Source organism: Benincasa hispida, chromosome 5, assembly GCF_009727055.1.
Source record: "Benincasa hispida cultivar B227 chromosome 5, ASM972705v1, whole genome shotgun sequence".
NCBI classification, from domain to species: Eukaryota; Viridiplantae; Streptophyta; class Magnoliopsida; order Cucurbitales; family Cucurbitaceae; genus Benincasa; species Benincasa hispida.
In genome coordinates, this window is record NC_052353.1 from 36,982,872 (window position 1) to 37,001,704 (window position 18,833).

At 29.6% G+C, this 18,833-nt stretch overlaps 1 protein-coding gene across 1 annotated transcript; it reads right to left on the bottom strand.

The window, feature by feature from the left end:
* Positions 1-16,986: 16,986 nt before the first annotated feature.
* On the bottom strand, positions 16,987-18,137 carry LOC120077531 (zinc finger protein ZAT10). The gene has a single exon (XM_039031442.1). It carries the CDS (start codon positions 17,989-17,991, stop codon positions 17,248-17,250), a length of 744 nt encoding a protein of 247 aa, XP_038887370.1. The 5' UTR covers positions 17,992-18,137; the 3' UTR covers positions 16,987-17,247.
* Between the last annotated feature and the right edge of the window lie 696 nt (positions 18,138-18,833).

Consider the following 18,833-nt stretch of genomic DNA (forward strand, 5'->3'; position numbering starts at 1 on the left):
AATTCAAACTCTCACATAACAATTTATGTTGTTCAAGGAAAGAAAATTCCTTATGTGTTTGCCAATTTAATTTATCTAGTCATTACTCCATTTGTTAATGCATACAAGTCATTTTGAATAAGTTTGCTTCATAAATAATTATTTAATGTTGTTAGACTCTACTGTTAATAATGTTGACATTACTAATATGTTAAAAGTTCTGTAAAAAATAATCTCGATATTTCACGGGCTATATTTTATTCCCTCTTTAAGTCTACGTTTACCAAAGTCAAACCTATTTTTTACAGAATTTTTAAAAGTTTCAATAATACTCTCGAATTAGAAAAAGTTTTAAAAAATAATAATTACCATTAGTTTTTAAATGAAAATTGTTAACTTTTTATTTAAAAAATACATCTTAACATTAAATGTGTAATTAATACCCTAAACTTAAAAATTAATGTTAAGAAATATGTTTGCCATAGTACCACATTTTAAAAGTATTCGAAAATTTTCAAAAGTTGTATTAATCTCCTTTACTCTTTTAAAAGAATAAAAAATCTTTTACTATTAGTATAAAAACAGAAATTGTTCATGTACACTTCATAGATCACATGTCTCTTCCATATTTTCTTTTTTCTTCTACTTCAATCTATAATCTAACGCTTTTTTGTTAGACACATTTAAATAATAATACGTATAATTAAAGTATGGGCTATGTATGTGGATTAATATTTTATCACATTGGGTTATTTTATTAGATTGAGTCATATTATGCGATCTACTTAATTAAGACCTTAGATTTCTAATTGAGTTTGAATTTCATGGGTAGAAGCTCATTCCTAGTTAATTAAGGTTTAATAGGAACCCTAATTAAACTAGTATATAAAGAGACCTTAGAGTTATGGTCCCCAATATACCATAATAATAAGCACTAAGTCTTTCTTGAATCTCATCTAGAGAGAGATTCCACTGAGGGCATTCAGAGTTTTGGTTGAGGAAGATAATAGTCATCTTAAAGTTATTGTCCTCTTGAAGCTATCATCAATCTCAATGGAATCCGGTATTTTATTTATTCTTGGCAATTTAGCATGAATGATCATAAGGTTAATTTATTTAATATAGATATGAAGTATTTATGCTAACAAGTATTAGAGCATGAATTTTATGTTAGATTGTCAGATTTTTTTTAATCTTTTATCATTGTTTATGATTCAATTATTCGGTAAAGAAAAGTTTGAAGTTTGCATAATAGATATTTTCAGTTTCTGGCATCATAGATTTATAGTTTAATGATGATTCGATCATTGTTCGGACCTGCTTTTTGGGCAAATTGTTTGTTAATCAAGTCTTGTAAGTCATTTTCATTGTGGCATTTTTTTTTTTTTTATGAAAAAGACTCCAAACAGAAGTGAAAATCGAGATTCGAAGTGCAAAATGGAGAGGTTTCTGTGTAGGGTGCTACTTTTGTCATATTTTGTGCGTCAAATTCCCTAGGCGCAATTGTTGCGAAAGTTGACCAAAAATTGGGACTTTTTTAAAGCCCTAATTGGGGTTAAATGGATTTTATTCGACAAATTTAGTAAATTTAAATTTGATTGATATTTTGGTGAATTTAAATTTAAATTTGATTGATAATGTAGTAAATTTAAATTTGATTGATATTTTGGTGAATTTAAATTTACATTTGATTGATAATGTGGTAAATTTAAATTTAAATTTGATTGATATATTGGTGAATTTAAATTTAAATTTGATTGATGATATTCATAATGGGATTTGGAACGATCTGCTTCCGCTCAATGGTTCTCTTGTTTAAGAGTTCCTTCAAATTGATCATATGTATTCTGTTTCCATCGCATATATTCTTTGTGCGTTATGTAAAATTAAAATTCAGATGCAATCTTTTCTGCAATGGATACTTGCGTATCTTTTCAATGCCATGGAAGAGGAAATAAAATCTATGAAAGATAATGACGTTTGGGAACTTGTTGAATTACCATCAGGAGTGAAAACCATAAGTTGTAAATGGATATTTAAAACCAAAAGAGATATGCACGATAATATCGAAAGATATAAAGCTCGTTTTGTTGTAAAGAGTTTTACTCAAAAGGAAGGCGACTTTCTCTCTGATTTCATCGAAATACTCTTTTAGGGTAATCGTGGTATTTGTAGCTCACTTTGATTTAGAGCTACACCAAATAGATGTAAAAGTTGTGTTTCTCAATGGGAACATTGATGAGACAATTACCAGAAAACTTTGTATCTAGTAATTCAAATTTTATGGTTCAAATTGAAGAAATCCATCTATGATCTCAAGAAAGCCTCTCGTCAATGGTATCACAAATTACCTCCTTTGGTTTTGAGGTGAATATAATGGAAGATTGTGTATATCACAAGTTCAGTGGGAGTAAATCTATCTTTCTAGTATTATATGTCGTTGACATACTCATAGCAAGTAATAATGTAGGTTTATTGCATGAGACTAAGAGGTTTCTCAAAAGGAATTTTGAGATGAAAGATCTTGGTGATGCTTCTTTTATATTAGAAATTGAAATACTGCAAGATCATTCTCAAGGTATTTTGAGATTGTCACAAAAGAACTATATTGAAAAGATTTTGAGTAGATTTAGCATGAAAAATTGTGCACCAGGAGATACACCGGTCCCTAAAGGTGATAAATTTCATTTAGGTCAATGCCTCAAGACTGTACTCTAGACTAAGGAGATGCAGAAGGTTTCCTATGCACCGATTGTCGAAAGTCTAATGTACATCCAAGTATGTATGCGTCCAAATATTGCGTTCATAGTTGGAGTGTTAGGTAGATATTTGAGCAACCTGGGGATGGATCATTAGAAAGCAGTCAAACGGGTTATAAGGTATTTACAGAAAATAAAAGATTATATGCTCACTTATCGGAGATCAGAAGTTTTGGAGATCATTGGGTATTCTAATTCCGATTATGCTAGATGCCAAGACACTTTGCGATCCACTTCAAGCTATATCTTTATGTTGGCTGGAGGAGTTGTATCTTGGAAAAGTGTTAAACAAACACTTATGACTTCTTCTACCATGGTTGTGGAGTTTATAGCATGTTATGAGGCATCCAATCATGAATATGATTACGAAATTTTGTTACTGAACTTCGTATAGTGGTTGGCATAGAAAGACCACTTAAATTATTTTGTGACAATAAGCTGGCAGTGATGTATTCTAACAACAACAAAAGTAATACAAAGTCAAAACATGTAGACGTGAAGTTTCTGGTTGTTAAAGAAAGAGCTAAAAAATGGTCAAATTTCGATAGAATACATAGAAACAAACTCTATGGTGGCAGATCCATTGATTAAAGGTTTACCACCTAAAGTTTTTTATGAGCATGTTGCTCACATGGGTGTTAGTCACTTTTCTAATTCCATTGTTTAGTGGGAGTTTGTTATGGAGGATGTTCTTTGACCTTATTTTATTTATTTTCTATATAGAATACAGTTGATGGTTTTTGTCTTATTATCTGAACTTGTTTATCATGCATGCGGTTTAGCATAAAGTTTTTAAGAACGATCTCACTAAGGAATTTGGACCAGTTGGAAACAGGCATGATCTAGATCACTTAACATGTAGTTTCCATGTTATCCATCCATACTTGATCTATGTCATTGAATGTATTGGAATTGGTGATCAAAGAAGGTTTATTTAGTGACGAAAGTCGTCTTGATTTCTTGCTAATACAGGAGATGGACCAGATTGAACTAAAGGGGAATTCTATTATTAAAATAACCTAATTATGCGCACTTAAGGTTTAGGTGATTTAATTATATCAGGTACACAGACATAACCCAAATGAGAGATTGTTAGACATATTTAAATAATAATACATATAATTAAAGTATGGGCTACGTATATGGATTAATATTTTATCACATTGGGTTATTTTATGTAGATTGAGTCATATTATGTGATCTAATTAATTAAGGCATTGGATTCTTAATTGAGTATGAACTTAATGGGTAGAAGCTCATTTCTAGTTAATTAGGGTTAAATGGGAACCTTAATTGAACTAGTATATAAAGAGATCTTAGGGCTATAGTCCCCAATATACCAAAACAATAACCACTCATTCTTTCTTAAATCTTATTTAAAGAGAGATCCCACCAAGGGCATTCAGAGTTTTAGTTAAGGAAAACAATAATCATCTCAAAGTTATTGTCATCTTGAAGCTATCATCAATCTTAATGGAATCTGGTATGTTATTTATTCTTGGAAATTTAGCATGAATGATCCTAGAGTCAATCTTTTTAATATAGATCTAAATTATTTAAGCTAACATTTTTCATTTTTTTAAAAATATATATTGAAAGCATAAAATTTTTGTTGAAACTTTCAGAAATTCAAAAATATTTTATTTATAAAATTCAAACTTCAGGTATTTTCTATAATTTAGCCAATAATTAAATATCTACCTAAATGAAGTGATGGCCTTCAATGATAAGAATATATTATTTGGTATAATATTTGAAATGAATTAAATAATATAACTTTTAATTATTTAATAAAAAAAATCTACAACTTTTTCTTTAGATGTGCACTCATCATTAGACTTGAGAAAAAGTAATCCCAAACGCATTGAAGCTGGTGCTTATGTGCGTTTGACATCTCTCTACCCAAACTTGAAATAGAAAATTAACAATAGGTTAAATTAAATTTAGTATTTAGATGTCGACTTATTTAGTCCTAAATTTTTAAACGTGTTTAATAGATTCTTAAATTTTCAATACTATTTAAAATTTACCTATCTATTAAATATAAGATTGAAATTTTAGCTTTTTATTATACATAAAATTTAAAATTATATATATATTTTAACAATTAAAATCTATATCTAATCAACACACATTTACTTTTAAAATAATGATTATATATAGGATCTATTAGATATTGAAAGTTTTATAGTTTAGAGACTTGTTAAATACAAATTTGAAAATTCATGACCTATTAAACAATTTTGAAAGTTTAAGAGATGAAATAAACACAAATTTGAAAGTGTAAGGACTAAACTTGTAACTTAACCTTAAATAGTAAACAACGTTATAAAGTAAGAGTGACTCATTTCATGGTTCGATCTTATACAAACTCTTTTGCACAAGGACACCCCCACTCCTCATGTCCAATATGAACGAATTAGAATCACTTCGTTTGTAACACTTTACAACTTCTTGTAACAACTACAGAGCAGGTCGTATCCAATAGTGTTACCAGAGTAAGGTATCCAACCTTATCCATGTACTATAGATCATTTTGACTATTTACTCGAACCTGATCCACCTTTATGTCTCCACATAAAGTTCAAGTACTCATCCATAGTTCAATGAACTTTTAGGTTTATTGGATTTCTATTCAAGCAATAGATCTATTCATTAACACCTTTATTGAATTTTCAGAATAAGTTTCATTGTTTACATACCACGAGTTTTAGGACATAAACCCAACATCCTCTTCCATCCCCCTTCCACCCCACGCACCTCCTCTTCCGTCCCCTCCACTCCTGATGCTCCTCTCACTCCTCATGTCCAACATGAATGAATTAGGATCATCGTTTGTAGCACTTTACAACTTCTTGTAACAACTACAGAGCAGGTCGTATCCAATAGTGTTACCAAAATAAGGTACCCAATCTTATCCATGTACTATAGATCATTTTGACTATTTACTCGAACCTGATCCACCTTTATGTCTCCACATAAAGTTCAAGTACTCATCCAATAGTCAATGAACTTTTAGGTTTATTGGATTTCTATTCAAACAATAGATCTATTCACTAACACCTTTATTGAATTTTCAGAATAAGCTCCATTGTTTACATACCACGAGTTTTAGGACATAAAACCCAACATCCTCTTCCATCCCCCTTCCACCCCCACGCACCTCCTCTTTTATCCCCTCCACCCCCAATGCCTACTCTTCCGTCCCCGATGCCTACTATTTCGTCCCCTCTCCACCCTCTCCCCCCGCGCCTCCTATTCCGTCTCCCCCCTCCACCCCTATTCTTCCTTTCCCTGTTATTTTCCCTTTCCCCTCCATATTTTTACACAAACGGCCATCGTTCCAACACCGAACGTCAACGTACATTACCTTCGCACGCCGTCACACACGACCACTGCACACTACTATCGCACATACTAGTTGGTTCTTCTTCTCTTTACTTTTTCTAATAAATGTTATTCATAGGTTGTGTTTGTGTTATTATTCTGATACGGGGTTTTGTTTCAGATTGGAATTATGATATTCATTTGTTTATGAATGAAATTGTTCTTCCATCTTTGGTTTGTATATGGATATGGATAATGAAGGATGAATTATTTGTGTATTTTGGTTTTAATTTTGTATATGAGATTCATTTATTAATATTGAAGTTTAATCTTTCCTTTTTATGGATATAATATGTTTTAAGTTTTAAAATGGAATTGCTAAGGGTTTAAAGCAAATTAACTAAATTTCACACTTTTTACTTGCTAGGTAAAGGTAAATTTAATATCATATCATCTAAAAAAAACTCTAGTAAAGAGTCATTTTGTTTGATTGATTAAAAAGATTGTGAGGAAAAATGAAAACTTTGAAAAAAAATTAGTAAATGGAAAACATTTGACCCTTTAGCTTCATTTATTTAGCTTTTATCAATAAAGGTTCACAATCATAAATATTTGACCATTTTTCCTTACTAATGTTCTTGTCAGATGCTGAACGCAATCTAACCCTTCTGTAAAGTAAGAAGGAACACTAGAAATGTATTTATTTCTCTCTTGTTCTTATCATAAAGGCCAAAACTTAGAGATAATGGAATATCTCCTTCATATAGCCAAAAGTTAGATATGCTTTATTCATTTGGTAATGCAAGAGCATATTAGAAAATCATCACAAGATGAGATTGAACCAACAACGGAGGAAATTATTTGTGAACGGGTTCTGGAAAAACGACCAGACCACACTCTTGGATGGAACCCAAAATCCAATTTAGCTACATCTTCCTCACAAATTGAGAAAAATATTGGGAATAAGTATGAAAAGCTTGAGGTAGAGATGACAAGCTTAAAGGAGGAAAATGCCATGTTGAAGTCAATAGTTTCGGGTTTTCAAGATCAATTGATTGAAATCATAAGACAGTTAGCTGCACAACAAAAGCAAGGGATGGACCTTTGAACAACTAAGTACGTTATGACAACTTTCAGTTTTTGGTTAGTGGATTTAGAAACTTAATTTGGTTGTTGTGTGGCTATGATGCAGTTATAGTAGACACTTCAAATATTAGCGTTTTAGTAGATTTAGGAACTTCATTTGTTTGTTTTGTGGCTATCCTGCAGTTATGGTAGCCACTTTAAATATGTATGTTTTAATGTACTTGTTGCCACTTTGTAGTTTAAATGACGTTTAGGTGGAACAAGGAAACATTCGTAGCTTAGGGGAAAGGAGGATGTATATGTTGTAATTGTTTTTTAGATTCTCTTGAAGCTTAATTGTGCACTTTAAAGGAACTTTGTTCTTGGATTTATTTGTAGGGATTTGAGAGTTGAGTTATATGAACACGTTCGTAGCTTGGGAGGGGAGAGAGATGTATATGTTGTAATTATGTTTTAGATTATCTTGAAGTCTAATTGTGGACTTTAAAGGAATAAGTTCTTGGTTTATTTATAGGGATCCAATAGTTGTGGAGGTTTAAAGGGCGTTTGTCTATTTGTTTAAGTGGATTTACGACATGCGTAACGTGGAGGACGGGTTCACGTCTTAATTATAACCATTTTAATCACTTTTTAGATAGTAAAATGGTTGTTTGTGATGTTCATATTTTAATTATGAATATTGACGATATGTTTGTAGCTTGAGAGATGGATCATTCCTCGTAATCATCTTAAACATTTTGTTTAAGTCTTTGTGTGATTGTTAAGATCTTTTTGTACATTTTTCTTTGTTGATTTTAAAAAAAATCTTTAATAATATTTGTTTTTCCTATTTTAGGTTGTTCGTGTAAATTCTTAAAGATCATTTTTTTTTTTGAGATTGCGAGAAGATTTTGTGAGATGATTACTTAGTTTGATTTAGTATCTCACTTATTTTGGCTTAGGATATTTTTGGCTTAGAGAAGATTAAACTTTTTTTGTATAGGGGATTTGCAAGAAGTAAAAAAAGTTCAAATTTAACTGTAGTTTTTTTTCGTAGAATTTTATAGCTTGTGTATTGAATATTAGTCTTATTTTTAAATATATAAGCTTACTTTTGTTATATTTATCCTCAATTGATTTGTTTGAAGATTTATTTTTGTTTGTGCATAATTAGATATTAAGAAAATAAAAAATTGGTTATTTAATTGTTACAAAAAATATATAAAACTATAAACAACTTATACCGATGCAAATAAACGGTAGAAATCTATCTATTGAATTGAAATTTTGTTGTTTAAGACTATGTTTTTCCTAACACAAATTGTATTTTGTTGGAAAAACACATATGCCGACGCAAACAATTGCGTTGCCAAAAATGGTATTTATGCCGACGAAAATAGTTTTTGTCAAGAGGAACTTCTCCCGATATAGATACGACAACAATTATGCCAATGCAAAAAAATGTGTTGGCATAACCTATCCCGATGTTTTTAATATTTTGCCCGATTTTTTTTTTTTTTTTTTTTTGCATGGGAAAAGGTGAAATTTTTTGTAGTTAAAAATGGGTTTTTGTTATAATAATTAGTGGGAAAAAATGATTCTAGTCATACTTCGAGCGTACATGTGGTGAGCTATAAAGAAAGTTATAATAACCCTTGAAGAGGTCTCTTTATGATAAATAGATTCATTTTACAAGTTCGTTATTATGAGAACGATCCTTCTCATTCAATTGTGTTGTCGATTTATTCATACAATCCATTGGATCAACTCGGGCTTTACATCTAAATAATGCAAATTTAAATAATGATATTTTTATTTTTATTTTTATTTTTATGTTTTTTAATCAAGATTTTGAACTTAATATTTTAAAATGCATAACTACATAATAAAAATATTAAGAAAAGTTAATAAATATAGGATTTGATGGTATTTTTTTGTCAAATTAAAATATGTATTTATAAATTATATGGTATTATAAAATAGTGATCATACAAATCTTTTAACATAAAACCTGTTTAAAAATTAATTAATAATAATTTATATTCAAATAGTATTTAGTAGGTAACCATAAATAACTTTAAATCCATTACCATACACATATTTTATTTTATTTAGTTTAATGAAAGAAGGGGAATTCGATTCACATATATTCTTAGTTGCTAAAAAGTAATTTGTCAATTGAGTCATACTTACTTTGATGAGTATAATTTGTTATATGTTAAAAAGATTAATCACATTATACGTATGATTGAAAACAAGTAAATAAACATTTTCACTATTTTTCATTAAAGTTTTAAAAATTACGACAGATAATCCAAAGCAACTTAACCAAATTAAATAGTGATTGATAGTTGAATTGAGTTAAATTCATCGTTTAGGTGAACTATTTTTTTATTGACAAATTTTTAATTTAAATAATTAAGTTGGATCTAAAAAAATTATTCTAACTTAATGAAATTCATTAACATACTTTGAATCATAGCGTGTCTTTTAGATATTTTAAGATAAAAATAACTTTGAATGTGTACTGTGAAAGGTAAGATGTACCATTTAAAATGTGAATATCGATAGCAAAATTTTCTAGTACTATTAATCTTCTATATCAAAATGTATATACAACATTTTAAAAAGAAATAGGGGAAAAAAGGTATTCCAACGAGATCATTGTAATAAAAAGGTACATATAAATTAAATTAGGCTCCAAATTAATTTTTTTATAAAAAAACGTGTAAATTCCACCAAATTAACAGTTGATTACACGTTTATTTAAAGATAATTGAAATCATGAGTTTATTAATTAACATTATATCAAAGAAAAATGGCATATTTCTTCCACCTACACGCAAAGGATGTAGATACCAAAAGATAATTTAAACAATGAGAAAATATTGTTTTCTTTTGTTGATTATTTCTTTTGTCATTTTCACTCTTTGAAAATATCAAATTAATTTATATTAAAAAACTAAGGTTTTAATCGTGCTTTAAATAGTTATTAAATAAATATTAATAGGTAAATATGAACAAGGTGAGAGTATGAGACAGTTGATGCATAAATAGAGGTGACTTATTTTCAACTACAGTGACAACCTATAAATAGAATCTCGTATCAATGGGAGTATTTGATCCATATATTTTAAAGTTTAAACTAATGCATAGTAGTTAACAAATCACAGGGTGGTGGTGTTTACACACACATGCAAGTTGTCTGTTTGGCTGACCTTACTCTCGATCGATGTGTGCAGGCTTATTCAACTCGACATGTTGGAGTCACATCTTAATTAAACAATTTACATCTTACAACTTATTTATAAAGAAACTAATTAAACATATGATCTAGCGATCAAGTTGTGCTTTTTTGAAGCTTGTAATTTTCTATAACTTATTTTAGAATTTAACTTAGGTTTTTTTTTATATATATAGATATGGAAAGAAAAAACTAATATTTAGAAATTCGTACACAAACACGATTTTTTTTTTATAGAAAAAAATGTTAATAGAAAATTATAAAACTATCTTTCAACTATAGTTGTAATTGTAATTACACTCTCAAAATTTTAGATTAGAAAAATTGAACTTCTCAATTTTTTACCAATATTAAAATTATAATTTGGCCCTAAAAGAAATTATAATTTTCCAATAAGAGCAAATGGAAAGCAATTATTTTTCCAAACATGTGAATGGATGAACATGAACCACTTGGATTTGTCTCCAACACACACCCATCAAATACTCTAAAAACCCTAAACCCCAAAATGATTTCTTTATTTGTATTATGAATCTTCAGCATATAAATAGATAATGTTGTGTTCATGTTCAAAACTTTAGTATATTTTCCTCCAAACAAAGTCAAGTTTATAATATTATTTCAATTCAAGATCTCACCATATATCAAGTATGCACTAAATTATGTATTAATTTTAATATAATAAATTATAAAACCATAATCATGAACTAATGGCGTCTGTACTGAATAAAGGTTTGGTTATTTCTTATAATAATTTAACAAAATTGTTATATTTTTATTAAGAAAATGACAACAACATCAAGTTTTTAAAATGCACTCCCAATCTCTAATCCCTATTGACAGGTTGGAGGATGCCTAGTACAAGTAGCAAGATCGAGACGATCAGCAGGGAAGTGCAAATGTAGTTTTGAACTAGTTAGATTCTCTAACTAAAGCGGTAACAAGGGATTTTGGAGTGGTTGAGAATTAAAGTGAGAAAAATAAACGCAGGAATATAAATTCAAGAAAATTAAATATAAGAAAAGTAAAAACGTCTAGCTTATGACTTAGGATCCACCTCATGCTCAATTAATTATAGGACTACTAAGGATTGTTTCTCTTGAATTAATGCGCTTAGTTTACTTGCTCGGAGAGCCGAGTCAAGCGCCCAAATTACTAATTAATACTTAATTAAACCAGATGCTCAATTAACTAGGTTCGATAACTTCCAGAGAAATCTTACCCTAAGTAAAATTAGGCTAACTTCTCAATTGTTTAGGTTCGATAGCATCCATAACAGATGAACAACCGCATTAAGTTTATTGGGTTCAATTAAGACAATTATTAACTCAAGTAGCCCTAAGTTACTAATTGATTATGTTCTTGAATGGATTAATTATGCAATGTTGTGAAAGGATTGTCTAGACAACCTAAAATCCACACCCAAGCATGCTTTAACCTTTATCCTATTGAGATTCATACACATAGATGTAGTTGTATCTAGCCTAACAAAAAGACATATGAAGATTGGCCACATCAAACATACATTCTAAGCATAGAAATTATTATCCATTATGAATCACAAAAAAATCAAAGAGAAATATAGATTAAGGATAAAATCCTTACAATCAATCCATGGGTTTCCCCTAAACCTAACCTAAAAATTCACCTTAGCCACAAAATCAGTCCAAGATGAGCTTTATAATCATCAATAATGCCCAAGAACAAAGAAAAGTAGAGAAAATGGGGAAATGAGAAAGAAAATTTTCCATCCCCGATTAGAATCTATCATTTGACTTAAATCGGAAGAGAGTATTTATAAAATTTCAATGGCTAGCGTCGTGGCATTGTCGCCCTGATAGCCCACTGCTTATAGCATTGTGTCGCAGTCCGGGGTGGCGATGTGATGCAGACATACCTCATGCCCTTTGTCATTGTCTGGAGCATTGTGACGCTTCCTCGCTTCATCGCCTAAGCATGCCTTTTGGAAATTGCATCGTTGTGCCAGAATCATTGGGGTAGTTTTTGTATTTTCCTCTTTCATTTGACCGGTTGCTCTCCCTAATACTCAGTTCTACCTCTTGGATGCCCGAGACTCATAAAATAGTAAATTAAATACATTAAATAACACAATGATCGCAAATTAAGCTGAGCAAAGTAACCTTTTGGGTGCTAACACCTATAAAAAAAATTACTAATAAAATCATTTCAAATGTTTTTTTTTTTTTTGTAGGGATCGAATCCTGAGCAGAAGCATGAGGACAGCTTGCATTCGGTTTTCTATTTTAAATGAAACAAAAAAAAACAAGTTAAAACAAAGAATAAAAGAATAAACAACATACTTAGCACGCTTTATAAAGGAAGAAACAAAGGGATGAACAGTTTTTACCTTTGTAGACTCTCAAACTTCTCGAAATTCCTCTTGTTCTTCACATGAACTTCTTTTCAACGATCACCAACACTACCACAAGAATAACCTTGTTATTCTCTAGGATTCCAAGAATTGGATAAGTGGTCTCCAACCCTTAGAAGAGGAAAAGGTAGAGAGATTGTAGAAAAAGTGTAGAGAGGATATAATTTGATGGCCAGGGTATTTTTTTCACAAAAACAATTCTTGCCCTAAATGGGCTGATAAGCTAAATTTACATGGAGAAGGGTAAGTAATTCCTTTTTTACCCTTGATGTCAATTAATTAAATAATCTCTTATAATTAATTGTCACATTAATTAAATAATCATATATTAAATCTAATTTAATATATATTTAACTAATTAATATATATATAAACATTACATGTTTATATCTTTCCACCACTCTATCATTTCTTAATCAATTAATTAACAATTAATTAATCAACTAAGTAAACTATATTAAATCATATTTAATATAGAGTTAATAAATATATAAATACCATATATTTATATGTGTACATTTCTTTAGGAATCTTGTTCATATAAATTTAACAATTGAATCTCATTCAAATATATCTCATTTAAATAATTTAAATTATAGATCACATCTATAATTAATATATTAATCACATTAATATACAATTTCCTCAATTGATTTGATCAATTCAAATCATTCCTCATTAATATCCTTCAGTGAGCTAATAGGGGACCTGGTGGACTTACAAATCAGAAGCTTTTATGATATGAGATTAATTGGTTAAACTCATTAACCAAATTAATCTATATTTGTTAACTGTGGGTACATTCCACTAAAGACGCACAACTGCACTCTTCTCACTGTAGATATATTTTTGTGTCTAGGATATAGACCAATAACAAGTTAGTCCTCCACGAGTGTCCATAACACCAATTGGGTCAAACTACCATCTTACCCTTGGGTTACCTCTGTATCCTTAAGTACCAATACTCCTTTAATAAACAACATGTTTATGGTCCAACCATTAAACAGAAACCTCTTTCAAACTTGTAAGAGGGTAGGGCCCTTTGTTCAAGCCCCGGAGACACCACTTAAGGGAACACTCATCTACGTACCCTAAAGTCAGGAATGAGAGAATTCCATCTTGTATTATTATGTTTCCGGCTCTCCATTCAATCTTATCCTCAAAATGGTATGCTTATTAAGTCGGCAAACTAGTCACTCTCACTCATATAATCAAAGGACAATCCTTCGTGAACAATCATAATACACTTAGGATTAAGACTAAATTGCTAGGTCATCCATCCTATTGAAATAGAAACCTAACTAGCCAACGGTGTTACATCTAGTGGTTACTATTTCGTGGTCCAGTCTTATGTAAACTCATTGCATAGGATACCTTCACTTGCATGTCACCTACACGAATGCGTGGATCATTGCGTTTGTATCAAATACAAAGTGTGACAATCAGGATAACGACCTCAACATCCATCTCATCTTGAACAAAATAGAATAAAACACAATCAATAACATTTATTGAAATAACATCGATAACTTTTTATTGATGACGGTCAATTATTTACATTTACTATCTACAAGTTTTATGGCATAAAACCCAACATTTTTAAGAAGGGAACTAAACCTTAGTTTCAAAGTTGGTAATATATGTTTTATGTAAGTTGTTGATTATTTTGACAAAATCATATCATATTATTGACAATATTCGGAGAAAGAATTGAAATTCTAATATTGAAGTTGAAAGTATATACTTCATACAGCTGAGCGCTCATATCAAATATTAAATTACACATTTTATACATTAACTATTTAAAAGGTTTAACGCATCTTTACCTTTACCTTTTGAAATATGTTTACTTTTTGAACCCCTACTATTAATCTGACCCAATCAATACAATGTAAACTTTATCCATCATTTTCTTAAGTTTTGGTGAGGTAGTAATTCATTTTTTTTAGTACCACAAATGTGGTGATGTAGATTTGATGTTTGTTTAGATCGTCTAAATAAAAAAGTATTTTTTTAAAAAATATTTTTTATTAAAAATATTTAAAATATACTAAAGTATTTCAAAAGTTATTTTGAGTGGTCGTCAAACACAAAACATATCCTATATAAATGAATAAAAAAAATTGAAAATTTTCCCCTAAGAAAAATATATATATTTAAATGAATAGAATGAAACTGAACATAATTAAACTATATGCACGTTGCTTTTTTGCTGTCTATGAGTTGTTAAAGAATCACACCCATTGTAAGTAACTTCACCGCGTTTTTTCTAGACCTCATAATTAAACATTCCACTTCATATATATATTTATATATAATTTTAATTTCAGAATCTTTATTATTTGTGTTTTTTTATATATTTATTTTAGAAGTTTATAATTTTTTAAAATGTTGAAATGTAATCACCTATTATTTAGTCAAAAAAAAAAAAGTAATGACTTATTGAATAAAATTTAAGTTAAAAAAATCTTATTAGATACTCAATCCAAAATTTAGAGATTTATTGGACATTTTTTAAATTTCAAAGATCTATTAAATATAAATTTAAAAATTTAAAAATTTCTTTTTTAAAAAAATTAATTTCACGAGTTATTAAAAAGTTTGAAGTTCATAAATTTATTTAAAACAAACATAAGAATATAAGTACTAAGCTTTTAAGTATAATCACAAAAAAATAAATATATCGTATGGCTATTTTTAAATATAGAAAAATGAATCAAGATATTTATAAAATATAACAAAATTTTATAACTATCAATGATAGATGTTGATCTATTAGTGTCTATTAGTGATATTGATGGACACTGATAGAAGTCTATTAGTGTTTACTGTTTATCAACATCTATCATTGATAGTTTTAAATTTTTGTTATATATTGTAAATATTTTTCAATAATTCTACCATTTGAAATAATTTCCTAATATTCCAGGTAAAAAGTGTAATTTTCTGTCGAATAAAATATTGATTAAATGAAAAACTCTCTTACAACATTTATGAACAAATTAACTTCATCATAATTAACTATAGATGCTCATTGGAATGGGAATAAGTTGAATTTATGAACTAATTAATTAATTAATTAATTATATATTAAATAATTAAAGATAGATATTCATTAGTTTGGACCCCTAATGGATATCAAATTGAAATTTTGTGTCATATGTTGGATAAGAAATGTCAACTAGACATGTATACTACTTGTACTCCCATAGTTGCTTGATTCTCTATTTTCTTATTTCTAATGTAATATTTTTAAAAATTCCAGAGATAAAAATAAAAGTATATTAATTTTGGTTAGAAAACATTTTTAAGTTTAAAACTAATTAACAATTTAGCCTTTAATTTATACCAATTTAGTTCCTACCCTTTCAATTTGTAATAATATAATCTTTATTATGACAAATAATTTTAACATATAATATAATTCTCATATATGTTGACCAATAAAAACCAACACTTATATTAATAATTTTTTTAAATGATAATGATTAAATTATTACAAATTTTTAAGTTAAGTAACAAGTCAAGAACTTAAATTAAAAAATAAAAAAAATAAAAAAAATTAGTTCACCATTCTTCCATCCCACTACCTTACTTTTAAAAAATAAAATAAAATGTGTAGAAACAAAATTAAGGTCAAGAAAAACCATAAGAAATATGTGAATTAGACAGTATCAGACGAAAACTATATTTTTAGATAGGATACCAGTAATTTCTAATCTTTCGACCATTTTTTCATCAATATGATATTTTTTGTCTGAAGTATAACAATTACATAAATGAATAATCGAATCTTCGACCTCATTCTTAATTGTTTTAGTTACGTTTTTGTTTATATAACGTAACTAATTTAATGTTCATACTTTTAGTTAAGCCTCTCCTACTGCTAAGACATCTTCTATAAAAACAAATAAAAATAACAAACAAACAAAAACATTAAATTTACAAAAGATTAATGTAAATAAACCAATAATTACATATAACAAATTTAAAATGGCCAAAACCTTTTTCACATTAAAGAATAGGTCTATTATTATTGCAACAATTAGCTAGAGAAAAGTCAACTTCTAACACCTCTACTCCATCAACCACCAAAAAAACAATAGAGTTAAGAATTTGAACCTCCTATCTCAGAAAACGATATATATCAATTATATTATGTTTAGTTAAATCATATTTTTTAATACAAATACAGTAATTACAAAGATAAAAGATTGAACTTCGAAGAACATCATGTCAATTAAGAGTTAAACTCATTTTCCATCCTTTTCAGAAGATAATTGAATTTACTCTAAGTTGAAAATAAATAAAATAATCTTATCTCTTCAGTAATTAAAAATTTCAAAATACATTTAACAAAAAAAAAAAAAAAAAGACTATTCTGATCTCTGTACAGCCACAGTATCAAATTAATCTTCAATTATAAATCAAACCAAAAATAATCGAGAAGAAAAAGGAATTTGGGGTCGCCGGAATCGGAATCATTCCATCGGAAGCAAAAGCCTCGGTTTCTTCAACGGATGAGGGCTCTCCACTTCTTGCTCAGCGGAGTATTGGCTTTGGTTTTGACTTTGACTTTTTTGCTGTCGGTCGCCGGCAGAAAGCCACAACTCCGGCGAGGCAGGGACGTTCAGGTCAAAGTTTCGGAGATGGGTCTGCGTAAGACTGGAACCGTTACCGTCGGAACCGGCAGCGGTGGCGCTATTGCTGTTATTACCACTACCGCCATCGTAGTGCCGTCGCTTGTGACCACCAAGAGCCTGACCCGTAGGAAAACACTTCAGACAAATAGAACATTGGTGGGTCCTACCGCCGCCAACAGAAGAACTAGACACGGTGGTAGAAATCACCGCCGAGACGTTCTCTCCTCCGCCGCCACCGCTGCTGCCGTCGGATTTCCGATGACTGGCCTTATGACCACCAAGGGCTTGGTAGGAAGAAAAGGCTTTACTACAAACAGTACAAGTATAAGCCAATTTCAATACTGGCGGTAGTGGTGGAGACGGAGACGGAGACGGAGAATATGACTTAACGTCTGCGGTAGAATCTGAATCTGGGATTCTACCGCGGGCAAGCATAAGGAGGCAAAAGGCGAGGTATTCGTCGTCGGAGTCGACTCCGGATCGTTTGGAACGCTTGGATCGTTTGATCCAAGGGTCATGATCAAGAGATTTGTCATTGAGGTGGAAGGTAGAAGAGGGGGAATTGAGGGCTTCTAAGGCCATAGCTTAATCAGATTTTTTTTTATTAGGAGTGAAGAGGAAAAGGAGAAGGGAAATGGGTTTATAAAGAGGGAAATTGTTTCAGTTTGGTGTTTGTTTGGTGGGGTGAGGAAGTGAAGTCGGTCAACTGAGGGAGTTTATCGACGGTGTGGCCAAAAGGGGAGTTTTATGGGACTCTTTCCAAGTAAAAACCAAATGCACTCATCTCTTTTTTGTTTTATTTTTTAAATTTTATTTTAATAATTAATTAATTAAAAATAAGAAAAGGAAAAAGGGAAGAACTAGAGTGTACTAGTGAAGAGGAGAAGTTTCGGCATATGGGGTCTTGTGGAATGTGGAGTGTTCCTCACGCTTCAATTTGGTGACCCAACTTCCACCTCATTAATACTCTCATTAATCATCTATTAAATTACCTTTTTTTTTTTCTCTAGGTTTAGAGTGTAAATTATTTTAGTCTCGATAATAAATAGTAAATATTAGAAATATTAAAAAAATTCGATAAATCCAGTCCAACCCAATCCATGCGATTTGGGTTGATCCAAATAAATGAAAATTTTATGGATTAGTTCATGGATTCATCTAATATAACCCAAAAAAATCTGAATCAATCCAAATTTATTATTAATTTTAAAATATATATTTGTTATTTATAACACAATTATTTATACATATATTGGTTTTAATTTTATTTAATTTTAATATTTTTTTAATAATTTATTCTTCAGCAACTTTTAAAAGTAGTTTTTTGCATTTTCACTATACAAATTGAAGTTGAGTAGTTAATATTAATTCAATATATGAAAATAATTAAATTATATTTTTACATATTTACGTTTTGCTTCTTT